This window comes from Anabrus simplex, chromosome 6 (genome assembly GCF_040414725.1).
Source record: "Anabrus simplex isolate iqAnaSimp1 chromosome 6, ASM4041472v1, whole genome shotgun sequence".
NCBI lineage: Eukaryota > Metazoa > Arthropoda > Insecta > Orthoptera > Tettigoniidae > Anabrus > Anabrus simplex.
The window spans coordinates 96,776,335-96,789,199 of NC_090270.1; the positions used below are offsets into that span (position 1 = coordinate 96,776,335).

Genomic DNA, 12,865 nt, shown 5'->3' on the forward strand with positions numbered 1-12,865 from the left:
GAACGTCAGATTTTATCTGTCATTGTAAGAACGTTGTATCATTAGACGACTAATCAATGTGCACCTCTTGATCTGCTTTGAAGTTTCTAATCGGGAAGATACGAGGTATGTGCGAACTGCGGTGTAGTAAAGAAGAGTGGCTGGGAGGGTGGGTGGTCATTCATTCGACTCGAGCGAGCAGCCCAACTGTACGCTGCTTACGTCCGCTACTTCGCTCCTCCCCACCTCTCCGCCACACCCAGATACTCCCGTGGCACTTCTAATTTTACGACCATTTATTTGTTTTATTTTGGCATTTAAACTTGTGCTGGGCACGTACAGTTTTCACCTTAGCATTCTACTGCCTCCCAAGAATATTCCTACCAAATTTCAACCGAATCCGAGTGAAACACAAGCATGTGTTCCCTCGTTAGACACAAACAAGAAATAAAACAATTGTTCTCTCTTTTTTCCACTGAACAAAACAAAATGAAAAATATGGCATGTTCTGATTCATTTGTTGCTTTTTTTCTTTTTTTTTTTTTATATATATATATATATATAGTACTGGCAGTTTGTCTATAAACTGTCTCTAGTCAATTTGAAGCAATGTCTTCAATTTCTGGTCAGACATTGTTAAAGCCCAAACACCATAATTTGCAGCTATATTTTTGCATTTCTCCTTTGTTCTATTTATTGCCTCCAATCTTTTGTCCATAAGGACAACCCTCTTCCATTCGATGCCATTTCACTCGTGGGCACTGCAAATGCGGGAACAAAAGAACAATATAGTTTCTTAACTCTGTAAGGGACAAACCCAGACACACATAGATCCAGGGATCTCTGTTACCTGCAGTGATAACATTCTGCAAAAGTTTCATACGTATCATTTAAAGGACGTCCATATCTTCGTATTGGAGAAAAAGGACTTATGGATTACTGAGGACTGGATAAACAAAGTTCTTGTGCACTGAAAAAAGGATTTTCAAGAGACAGCTGTTATTTTTATTATACTATTATACTATTATAATATATTATATTATATTATTATACTTTTTTTACCACAGTACAATTTTTAAACTGAGAGCACATAAAGGGGAAAGTACAAGAAGACATGTCAACATTTCTTTGCAAATAGAATTGGTACATTAGACTGTGTGATTTCTCCATGGACTGGTATGCAATAAAAAAATAAAAAAAGCCTTGGACTCGGACTGCAATCAGGACCCCAATATCTTCCTTAATAGACAGGTGAGAACGTTTTTGGTACATTTCTTACTGGGGCATCCTGAAAAAACAATTATGTATTTTCAAAATAATCAAGTTCAATCTGTTACAGAAAACAAAAGAGTAAAAATAGTGAAACGTACCCAACAACTAAACAGGATAGACGAGATGTCCTGTCACCAAATTTTTCAGTAATGTTCCCCATTGCACATTTGGAGGATTTCTTACAGGATCTGGTACACAGTGCTGCATAGTGTTCCACCATGAGCTGGCTACTGGGCAAGCAGACAAGGCTAAGAGATTTCCTTTCCCTTTTTCCTTGTTTCGGACCATGAGATGTAATGATGCTATAAATAAAAAATGATAAACTACACTGACAGCCAGTGTGGGTAGAGAGAATGAAAGAGAGACAAGGATAGCATCAAAATGTACAAAGAACAAGATCAAACTCCACTTGTTCTCTTATCTTTTGACGCATATAAAGAAATGATAAAATCATAGTTTCCGATTTTGCATCACTTGTACATGTAGGGGCACTATTTACAATGAAATGATCAACAGTATAGAAGAGTATAAAAATGAAAATAGAACATTTGGAAATCCTTGTCAATATTAGGTCATAACAGAATGCAAATATATTCATAATATTACAAAGTAATAGGATTAATACATTAAGAAATCAGCTTTCTTGGAAAGAATGTGTCGTTCGGAAAGACTTGAGGAATAAATTCAGTCGTAATAATTCAAACACACTACGTATATTTCCTGAGGTATAAAGATGTGAACCTTCAGTTATGTCTCATTGCCTCACCTGTGATTGGGGTCAGTAGAATAACACCCATGGTATCCCCTGTCTGTCAAGAGAGGCAACTAAAGAGGCCTCAGGGGCTCTCTACATGGAAGTGTGGGTTGGCAACCACTGACTCTATAGCTGAGCTGGGCATTGCTTCCACTTGTGTCAGGCTCCTCACCTTCATCCTTCCTCTGTCCTCCCTTGGTCAACTCCTCCTCCTCTTTTTTTTTTTTTTTTTTGTGGCTTCAATGGTATTAGGTTTCTGAGGCCTAGAGAGTGTTTCATTTTTCATGGCCCTAGTCTTTCTTTGGCTGATAACTTCATTTTTCAAAGTGTCGGACCCCTTCCATTATTTTGCCTCTGATTAGTATTAATAGAGGATGGTTGCCCAGTTGTACCTCCTCTTAAAACAGTGATCACCACCATCATCACTGTCTCACTGTAGTACAACTGACAGCAAACTATGGTCCTACATTTTTAATTGTAGTTTTAGCATGTAGTAGAGTACTTACTGCTGACAGCACTAGGCTGAAGACACCATAAGCAAGTAGAATAAACAGGCAATATCTGCAACAGGAATCTGATACGGGTCAATAAACCACCCAGACCAACCACTGTCAACCGCAACTGAAAGAAATGTGACAAAATAATGTTCTTACTTATCATGTGCAAAACCATGAGGGAAAATCTCAAGATCTATCTGATCTATAATTTTCAGAATAAGCAATAATATTTTTGGATGTTACTTTTGTACTGTTGCAGAATTCTTGAGATTATGAATGACAGAAACCAAGCAAGATAGAAATATTTATAATGATAAAGAAAAAAGGTGCTTACTTCGTAAAAATTGAATTGGAAACAAATACATGCCAATATACATAGATGGCTTGCATTCAGGGAAGTTTTATGAACCAAGAAACATGTATTCAACAATTTTGGAAATGACAGATGACAAATGCCACTCCATGAGCAGCTTTCCAACATAACTGCTAGATGCTGATTTTATATTGCAGGCAATAAAAACTCCCAAGTTTTAAAAGCTCTTGTGATACCAGAATGGAAGCTATTGGTAGATTATCAATATATGGTATAATTTTTGTCACAAATAACATTTTTTTTCCTTCACATTATTTGTTGAATAAAGATGCCTCAGCTATCGCATTAATTGAAGATGAAGATTGTTATGCCACTAATGTGATTGGTGCAACATTTAGAACTATCCAGCATTTCAGAAACTATCTGTGAACTGGGTACCTATCAAAGATGACATGTTCCTGATATTTCAGGTATTACAAGATCACCACATTACCACAGTCTAGACCAGAAATCTCAAGCTAGTAAGAAACATCACTGTAAGTGAGAGACCAGGAAAATGGAGATTGCTAGAAGCCAATTTGAGATCAAGAACGGCATCACTTTTGGGCAGATTACTCACCAGCATCGAGCAGTGTGATCAAAATTTGTACATCAATAAAAGAACTGGACTGTGGACCAGCAGTCACATATGAGCTGAGATTTTGTTTCCGTTCAAGTTCACTGTTGTGACATCCAGCCTGGAGACCTCACTACTCGAGACTTATGGCGTTATGCAAAGCTTGCTCTGGGGATGGTTGTGGAGAGGGGATTATCCTCTGCCCAGCGCGCTTTACAACCAGTCAGCCAAAGTTGTGGCTAGCCTCAATCGTGCCTTATGCGTAATGTTGGTGTTCTGTGATTGTACTTCACTGTTGAGTGCTAATTTCATCAAAACTGTATGTATATGTGCAGGGGTTTTTTTTTACCATACCATTTTGTGTAAAATAGCACATACTGAGAGAACACCGAGGTCATTATTTGTTGAATTACAAGAGAAACTGTTTTCATTTTGGATGTATGAAACAAAATGTGCTTACAAAGACCAACACCATGCTCCCATATTAAAATAACAGATGGAAGACAGAATTTTCATGAAAATTGCCAGTGAAAGAAAATTGGTTAAACAACTTCCTACTGATGAGAGTTTCAAGGAAGCAATAGTTTATATTTTAGCAATGACTTATATCAGGCCATCGGAGGTCTACAACTGCGAGATTGCCATACCACCGCAGTCCAGGCTAGAAATTGTATCGAGGCAGTAAGAAACTTTGCTCCGAGAGGATGCCGTTTGGAAGTGGCTCCATCATGGTTTGGGATGCTATCAGCTTTAACTTGGTAAGTAAAATGGGTCCTCCTATTCAATACGAGGTAGGAAACAGATTAACACCTATTGGGCTACTACTCATCTGTGTAATAATTATAGATGTCCCCCTTGATCATTTACAAGTGTATCAAAGTTACTTTTCAAGACCAAGCAAGTCAAGATTGAACGTTACATAGTATCTTGCTATTATTTTAATTCTGCTGTATAATATTTTGTGACATGTGGACATGATTGTCATCAAGTTTTTCATCACAGACTGATTTCAATGTGTTTCCCTCTTTTTTACAGGTCTTTATATATTCCAATGTCTTAATTATGCCTATTTTTAAACCTGTATGACTGAAGATGGCCCGAGTTGGCCAAAACTAGTCGCTCTGCTAATATTGTGATGGTAATATACAGTAACTAATTATTATTAATATCATTAGCTTTGTACTGAATAGGTAGACCTGTTTTACTTATCAGCTTTAAGGTGCAAACGGAGCTTATCATCACTGATGTAGGTGCTCTGAATATACAGACACATTGAGGTGGTGTTAATAAAGCACATAACCCCTTTGCTATATTTGTCATCACAAACTTGGGACTGATGCAAGACAGTGCCTGCCTGCGTGACACTCATGTTATGGAATTCCTGTGCCTGATCAGGAAACAAGCCCTGAACTGGCTAGCATAAATATACCTCAATTTAACTGAGCACCTATGAGATATGCTTGGACAAAATGCCAGATGTCAACATTTTGACACCATGAATGAAATAAGACCAGCAGGAGTGGAAATACACAATATTGGTGAGGGAAAAGTGGTCAGTGACAGTAAGAAAATGTTCAGTTGCAAGATTGTGAATTACAGTGTTGCTTTCATTCTATTGGATGAAATTCAGTGAAAATGCACAAATCTGCAAAGTTTTTTTGAAAAATGTCTTAAAATACTGTAAAAGGAACTTAACAATGACTTTGACAATGAGAATAATGTGCGCAGGGTACAGTCAATGCAATGCAAAACAAGGTTTCAGGTAAATATAACATTTAAAAAATACTGAATTGATCCACTTTCTTCGCTGATCAGTGTAGGCAGTTTGTTAGGCTGGACTTAAAAGATCCATAAATGGTAAGTTATAGCAATTTGATCTACCCAGGAGCTGAGAAGTTTTTACTGTAATGATGTGCAATAAATTTTAATTTTTAGCAGGTAACTGTTCAAAGAGAAGGAAGAAATGTGATGTTATAATTGGTGAATACTATCAGATACATTTCATATACTCACCTAAAGAGATTATGAACTTAAGAAAAGAAATTACATACTTACGCCAGCAAAAACTACATAATATATAAAAGTAGTCGGCATCAGAAACAGGAGAATGGTGAATGCTAATGTCCCAATGAAAAGCTGATCAGCAGTGTAGTGGCATGAATCAACTCTCCCACGTAGAGGATTGTGCTTACGACCCAGGAATAATCTCCACAGAGCAATCAATCCCGATACCTGGAGATTGTACAGCCTGTAAAAGATTTCAAAATATCTGATATCCTCCTAAACATGTAGAATTCTTAAACTGTAGTGGGGAAGTGATAACTTATTGCAGAAATTAGGTAGTAGAAGGTTCTGAGCTGTGTTTACTTAAATTGTTCTTGGTCATTAGGTCTACCATCTCATTATGAACTTTTAGTCTTCGTCCAACAACCCGAGTGTAATTAGGTGTTGACCCACCCACTTACGTTCTTGTGCTTGGACTTTGATTCTTTTCATAATTTGGACATTCAACTAATTTTTCATGGTTTCAAAAATATATATTGCTTTTCTAGTTGAAGACTTTGGAAGTTCTGTTTGTTAAGCTTCAACATTTAAGTAATTTTTATGACAAAGTTTCAAGCCTTACAGAGATTTCTAACACCTTATGTTCTGTAAGAACACAGCAGGGTTGCTTCATGTATGTCTTTTACTATATTCTAGGCCATGTAGCAGAATAAAGTTCAAATTTGGGATGCTTACCATTAAATTTCTTAATTGATTTCCCGTAAAAGTCAGTCGCTATGAAGGAATCAAACATATTCTCTGTTCAGTACTGTATTTTAAAGCCATGGTAATCCTAACCCTTTGGGGTCCAATTGATTTCCCACCTGCATCCTACACAGGTCCCGATTTAACATTAGGCCAGTATGGAAAGGAAATACATAAGCAGAAAATTGAATTTTACATTAAAAATATGAACTGCAAATTTATTCATTATCAGTCAAGTTAACCACATTATCAGAGATATGTTTTCAAAGTATGGAACTTCCGGAAGCATTTGTTTGGGTGTAGTCCTGCATTCACTGGATAGGTCTCACAAAAAAAAAGTCTCCTTTCTGCCTCCTTTTGCTTTCCTGTCCAAACACGCGGCACAGTCCTTGGTTATTTTGTCCTCACGAACATCAATAAAGTGTAGCTTCCTGTTCAGTTTAAATTCTTTATTACAGCTGCTCCACTGGCCACGTTTATGGGCATTTTTGTTCCTCATGTCCCCAACAAGTACAATTTCCTCCACCACTTCAGGCTTTTCACTACATAACCATAAGATGAGCAGTAATGATCAGCACGATCGACCCCTCCCACCCCCTACATTACCGCTTTTGCCAATATCTTCCACCTCAGTCGAAATAACATTTTCAGATATGGGAATACTAATGTCGCTATCAGAATCTGTCAACAAATCATCGGCAATATCGCCACTGTCACGTAATTGTTTGTAAATATCGTCAGGCTCCATGCCGCGGCTGGTGGACGCCATGTTGATAACTAAAGTAAGCACAGCAGTGATAGAGAGGAACCATCTCCAAAGAAAACACAATTCAGCCTAGATATTAATAGCTGATGGCAGTAGGTAACAGAGAAATGCCACATGCGTAAAGCTCGGCGCCATTTCTGCTCCAGCACATGAAATACAGTATATAACCTTAAAGTTATACATAAAGGATAATGTAAATATTACCTACTTCCATAATAATTTTCAATAGAGGCATTGAATACTGCCTTTGAATGTTCCAGGAATTCCTCTTTGTTGCACCACTTTGCGAGCCCACATTTGTATTGCATCTTGTGTTATAGGCATACTGTCCTTGTGTTTTTCGTGCACATACCTCACTGAAGGAGAGGGCATGTAAGTAACTAGTAAGTCCACAATCAGAGTATGGTTCCAGCGTATGGGACCCTCATCAGGATTACTTGATTCAACAACTGGAAAAGATCCAGAGGAAAGCAGCACAATTTGTTCTGGGTAGTGGAGTAATGTAGCAAGACTTGGAAGTAAGGAGATGGGCTGCTCGACTAAACGTGCGTTCCAAGTTGCCAGTGGAGAGATGCGTGGAATATTAGTAGACGAGTAAACTTGAATGGAGTTTTTAAAAGTAGGAAAGATCATATGAAGATAAAAGATGGAATTCAAGAGGACAAATTGTAGCAAATACCCAAAATACGCATTTAAAGCAAAAGAAATTTGGTATTGGAATAATTTACCAGGGGAGATATTCGATAAGTTTCCAATTTCTTTGTAATCATTTAAGGAAAGATTAAGTAACCAACTGCTAGGGAATCTGCCACCTGTGTGACAGCCCAAAATGCAGATCAGTGATGTATTGACCTTAAATGTACCAATATGCAATCACTTAAGAAATAATTTTTTATGTAAATACATATTTTCAGTAACTCTGCTATAAATATATATTTTTGGTCATTCTATAAATATATTAATTATATTTTTTCTTTATTCTAATTCTTCGATTCAGTACAAAAACTCATTTCAAATACTGTACATTTTCCTGAAAACACAATGTGAATGAAATTACTTTTTATATATATTGTACAGTGACCTTCACTCACTTCTCTCCCTTTTAAGGGAAATGAAATGAAGCAAAACATTTGACTCAAATGTTCTTCAGTCACTGGCATTGCCTTCATTAACTCGGTCAATACCATTCATTCTGATAGCAAAGGCAAGTGTACATTCTTGTTTACAGCAATGTTAATGGAATTTTTATAAGTGATAGAAAAATTATATTTTGGCAAAAATGAGGGAAGTTTGTAAATGTGGATCAGTAAACTCAAGTTTTGCAGCATTCAGCAGGCAGTAAACATAAAAAGGTCACTTCACATGCATTCGCTAAATGAGTTCTAGTAGCCAAAGCATCTTCTACTTCACACTCCGCCTTTTCAAGAAGCTCTGAATATTACACTATTTGATCAAAAATATCCGGACGCACCACATGCTGAAGACAGGGTTTGCTGTTAACAACTTTACAACAGACGACATTAATATGATGTTGGTCAATCTTTTATCTTTATCACAGCACTGACTCTGTGGGGGAGATTTTTCATCAGACGTCAGAACGCTTCCATGGGAATGCCACCCCGTTCTTCCCGAAGAGCCATAGCCAGAGAACGTGTTGATGTTGGACATTTGGGTATGGAGTGATGTTGCCGTTCTAACTCATCCCACAAGTGTTCTATTGGGTTTAGGTTGGGAGTCTGGGGTGGCCAGTCCAGTTGTAGAATACTATTATCCTTAAACCATTGGCTTACAGAGCTGACTTTATGACTCGGAGCATTATCATGTTGGTACAAACAACCAAACTGATTTTCCACTGTTGGCAGAACAAAAGCATTCAAAATGCCTACAAGAGGACTGAGTCGATGCAATGAGAAACATCCCCACATCATAATCCCACCGATTAAACATTCGGGTAGACAGTGTTCCCTGCACTTCTCCACACTCAAATCCTCCCATCAGATTGCAACACTTTTATGTTGTTTTTCATTGCCCCCATTGTTCCAGTGTCCAGTTACGTCACTCTCTATACCAACTTTTTTTTTTTTTAAGAGGGAAAAATATTTGGTTTATGAGCATCTGCTTGACAATGAAACACTATTCCTTTTTAATTCCCGATGCACATCATGGGATTGGGCTGTACTTTGCACAGCATTTTGAAATTCTTTCGTGATTCTTTCTACAGTCAACGAGCTACTTTTTCGAACCAGGCTCTGTAATGTTCGTTTTTCTCTGGGCGTCAGCGTATGTGGCCGACCAGATCGTGGTTGTACTGTGGTTATACCTTCACGTTTCCACTCTACAATCACATCACTGACAGTCGATTTGGATACATCCGTAAGGTTAGAAATACCCCTTACATATTTCTTGCTTATATGGCAATCAATGATTAACCTATGTTGAAGATCAGTAAGCTCACCTAAACTAGTCGTACTGAGCAATACAAATCTCCCTGCCTCCTTTCATACCAGTACAATGTGTCAATTGTTGTTCTTTACGAGCATACTGGTGTCTGGATACTTTTGATCAGATAGTGTACATATATTCATACAAAGCTTCCTTACATATGGTATTCCTTATAAAGTAGAAAGTTTCTTATAAAATACATGCATTTTGAAACATCACAGGAATCAACATTACGATGATTGTATGATATGTTCCAGCAAGAAGACTATGAAATTGAGAATTTGTGCGTCAGTGACATTCCTCTGATGAAATTTGCAAGACTATCATTTTGTGACGCTGAATCACTGTTGCCAACAGAGTAAATAGGATTACACACTAAACGGCTGCTTTAAAACCACCGAAAACCACTAGCCCCTCCCATCCCCTTTAACACTTACCCTGCTGATGCCTTAAATGTTGCTCCTCACCCATGTGTTGACTGATTTCCAGAATTTATGGGTACGTTCAGAATGGCACAAAGAGAATTTGGTTTGAGTTACAAATAAATTGAAAAGTCCATTCGATTTCCGAATCCTTACACTACAAGTTTACTAAATTTCAGATACGATTGAAATGAACTATACTGTCAAAAAAATGCTGCAAAATTACACTTTTTTTTTCAGGAAGGAAAAAATAAAAATTGTAAAATCAAATATGCTTGCACTATACTGTTGAAATAAATCTCAATAATCATTTAATTGATATAACACATTATTTTGAACTTAAAATCAAAAATGTCACTTCTCATAATGCACTACGGTATGGTAAATTTTGAAACAAGGGGCGACACAAAGTCCAACGTCACAGTCAGTACAATGATATGAAGTGTCTTTTCTCCTGTCCTTGCTCGTGCGAGTTTTTCCTTGTCACTACAAACAATACGTCTTCTATGTGCCTTTGTTTTACCTGCAGAAAGAGGAACTCAATCTGGAAAATGTTTTCGAGCGATCTGAGCTATCTTTGAACTGGAGGTGCTGGATTCAACTTCATTGTCTGCAGACAGCACTAATCTTGAGCAAACTTCTTGAACAAACTGGGAGGTGTTGAGTTTTGGTGTCAGACTGTTGTGAACAATACATTCGCTATTGCCCTCACAATGAGATGGAAGGCCAGTTTTTTCCACCACTTCACTGTTTTATGCTCGAGCGCCCCATATGATAAACTTTGGTTGAAGAGGTCAACACCATGCTTATATGCAGATTATAGTCATTCATTGAAATAGGTTTAGATTTTTCCTGGTCCCGTCTTGCCTTCACGTTTTTCATACTGGCAGCGTGTCTGCTACTTAGCATCCAAACATCTTGTTTGTCCTTCCACCATAAGGCAAGGACATTTTTCTTGTGGCGAAATATTTGGTCACCCTTCTTCAGTTTAGCATCCAGTAGTGCCTTCGGAAGTCCCTTCCTCGACATCACTACAGTGCCCACTACCCCTGTACTCATCTCTGCTAAGTCTTGTACAACAGGTACACTGGTGTAGAATCGGTCAACATATACAGTGTGACCTTTGTTGGCTAAATCACCTAGTAATGTTTGACAATACCAGCGGCACTGTTATCAAGTTCCGCATCCTTTCCGTGGTACACCTCAAAGTTCCATATGTACCCTGTGCACAACTCGGCCAGAATATACAATTAGATACCATACTTATTTGGCTTCTGGGGCATATAAACTTTGAAATATATCCAACCCTTAAATGGGCACATACCTTCATCAATAGTTACGGCTTCTCCTGGGTAATATGTCTCTTGAAATTTAGCGACTAATTTACTCAGGAGAGGCCGAAGTTTACGTAAAGCATCGTATCCTAATTCGCCAGATTTCTTCTGACTAGTATTGTCAGATAGGTGAAACAATGGATAGAATGTTCAGAAACCTGTCCCTGGATAATACATTGGGACAAAAATTACAACTGAGAACTGGATCTGTGCTCCAATGATTCTCTATCGTCAGATGCAGGCTAATACACATATGCAATAAAATTGCAAGAAACCTTTTCACCTCTGCAATAGTGACATTGCCCCACTGCCTAAATCGCGAATTGGGGCATATTATTTTGCGAATAAAGTTTATTTAGTCGTTGACTTGCATATAAATTAGTTTGCTCTTTCATCACGTCCGTATCAATGAAGTGCGTAAAACAATCGATTGGCTCACAGGATTGGTCTAGGCCGATGTTTTGTTCCACCCTGCTAGGTCCAGTGTAAACCATAATATCTGGAATCTTTCGTTTTAAAATATTTCAAGATTATAAACTACAGCCATAATGTACTCTTGTGAAATAGGGCTCCATGCTTTCCTGGATATTCAATAATAATAATAATAATAATAATAATAATAATAATAATAATAATATCTGGAATCTGGTCAACCTCTGTCCATTCACTATCACCTGTACCTGCAATACCTGTTGCCCATCCTGGAATGAGCGGGCGTGCCGGCAGAAGTAGAAGGGAGGACTGTCTCTTCTGTTGCATCAGATACAGAATCTGTAAAACGAATTATAACCCCAAATATACTACTCATAGAATAATCTCAAAGATTTTGCGAAAGAAGAATCTGTCCACAAAGGAAAGGAAAACAGATTTGACCAACCTGAACCTGCATTATTTGCTGAGAAGGAGCGAAATCACTGTCGCTGTTTGCAGACATATCACTGTCACCAGATTCATCTAAAAATTTTCTCTAATAACTGTTTTATCTGTTTCTGAGCCATGTCAGTCCAAATGAAGCTGAACACAAGCCAAGTGAATGACAAACAATAACAAATAAATTTACGAGGGAAACTCCTTTGAACAGATCGATATTCTTCCGCTGAACAGTGACGTAGTGCTATTAGCAATAGTATGTGCAATTTCATGCTTACTGGCATCCACACGAGAGTGCTAGAGCTGTAATATTATGTTCACCTCCAACACAAAGCATGAGAAACTGAACATAATATTACACTCACCGCAGTTTTGTACAGCGCCAGAGCTCTTAAGTAGCTAAGCTTTGTTGAGTTACGAAAATAGTATTTCAACATGAAAATTAAGTATATCCTTGTAGTCCGGGTTCATTCATGTCTTTTTCAACACTTGCGATAGAAGAAATGGAGGAAGAAGCAGGAGTAGAAACGGATGTTTGATATATTTTCACAGTACCCATTTGTTGTAATACTTTGTTTGGTAGGTCATATGGCAACAGTTTGTTTCTTCTCAGTCCTGCCTGAATCAATAAAAACAAATTTATCCCTTTGGTCTCATTCTATTTTTGGGTTTCTACTGACTAAAAAGTCATTTAGCTACATTTGGCCAGGGCAATGCAAATATTGCCAGCTTCTAAAATGGATTGGTGTTACTTATATTGCAGTATTTCATCACATTACATCAGAAATTAATGGTGTACATGGTTTGAAACCATTGTACAAACAACACACTGTTCCCCAACTGATATATATT

At 37.7% G+C, this 12,865-nt stretch overlaps 1 protein-coding gene across 1 annotated transcript in view; it reads right to left on the bottom strand.

Moving 5' to 3' along the window:
- Window positions 1-961: 961 nt before the first annotated feature.
- Window positions 962-12,865, bottom strand: part of PIG-Q (phosphatidylinositol glycan anchor biosynthesis class Q) — a 33,191-nt gene continuing 21,287 nt past the window's right edge. The window contains exons 4-7 of the mRNA XM_067149783.2: window positions 5,487-5,679; window positions 2,512-2,626; window positions 1,350-1,553; window positions 962-1,267 (exon numbers count right to left, since the gene is read on the bottom strand). Coding sequence (XP_067005884.2) covers window positions 1,357-1,553; window positions 2,512-2,626; window positions 5,487-5,679 — 505 coding nt within the window. The 3' untranslated portion in view covers window positions 962-1,267; window positions 1,350-1,356. The remainder of the gene's footprint in view (window positions 1,268-1,349; window positions 1,554-2,511; window positions 2,627-5,486; window positions 5,680-12,865) is intronic.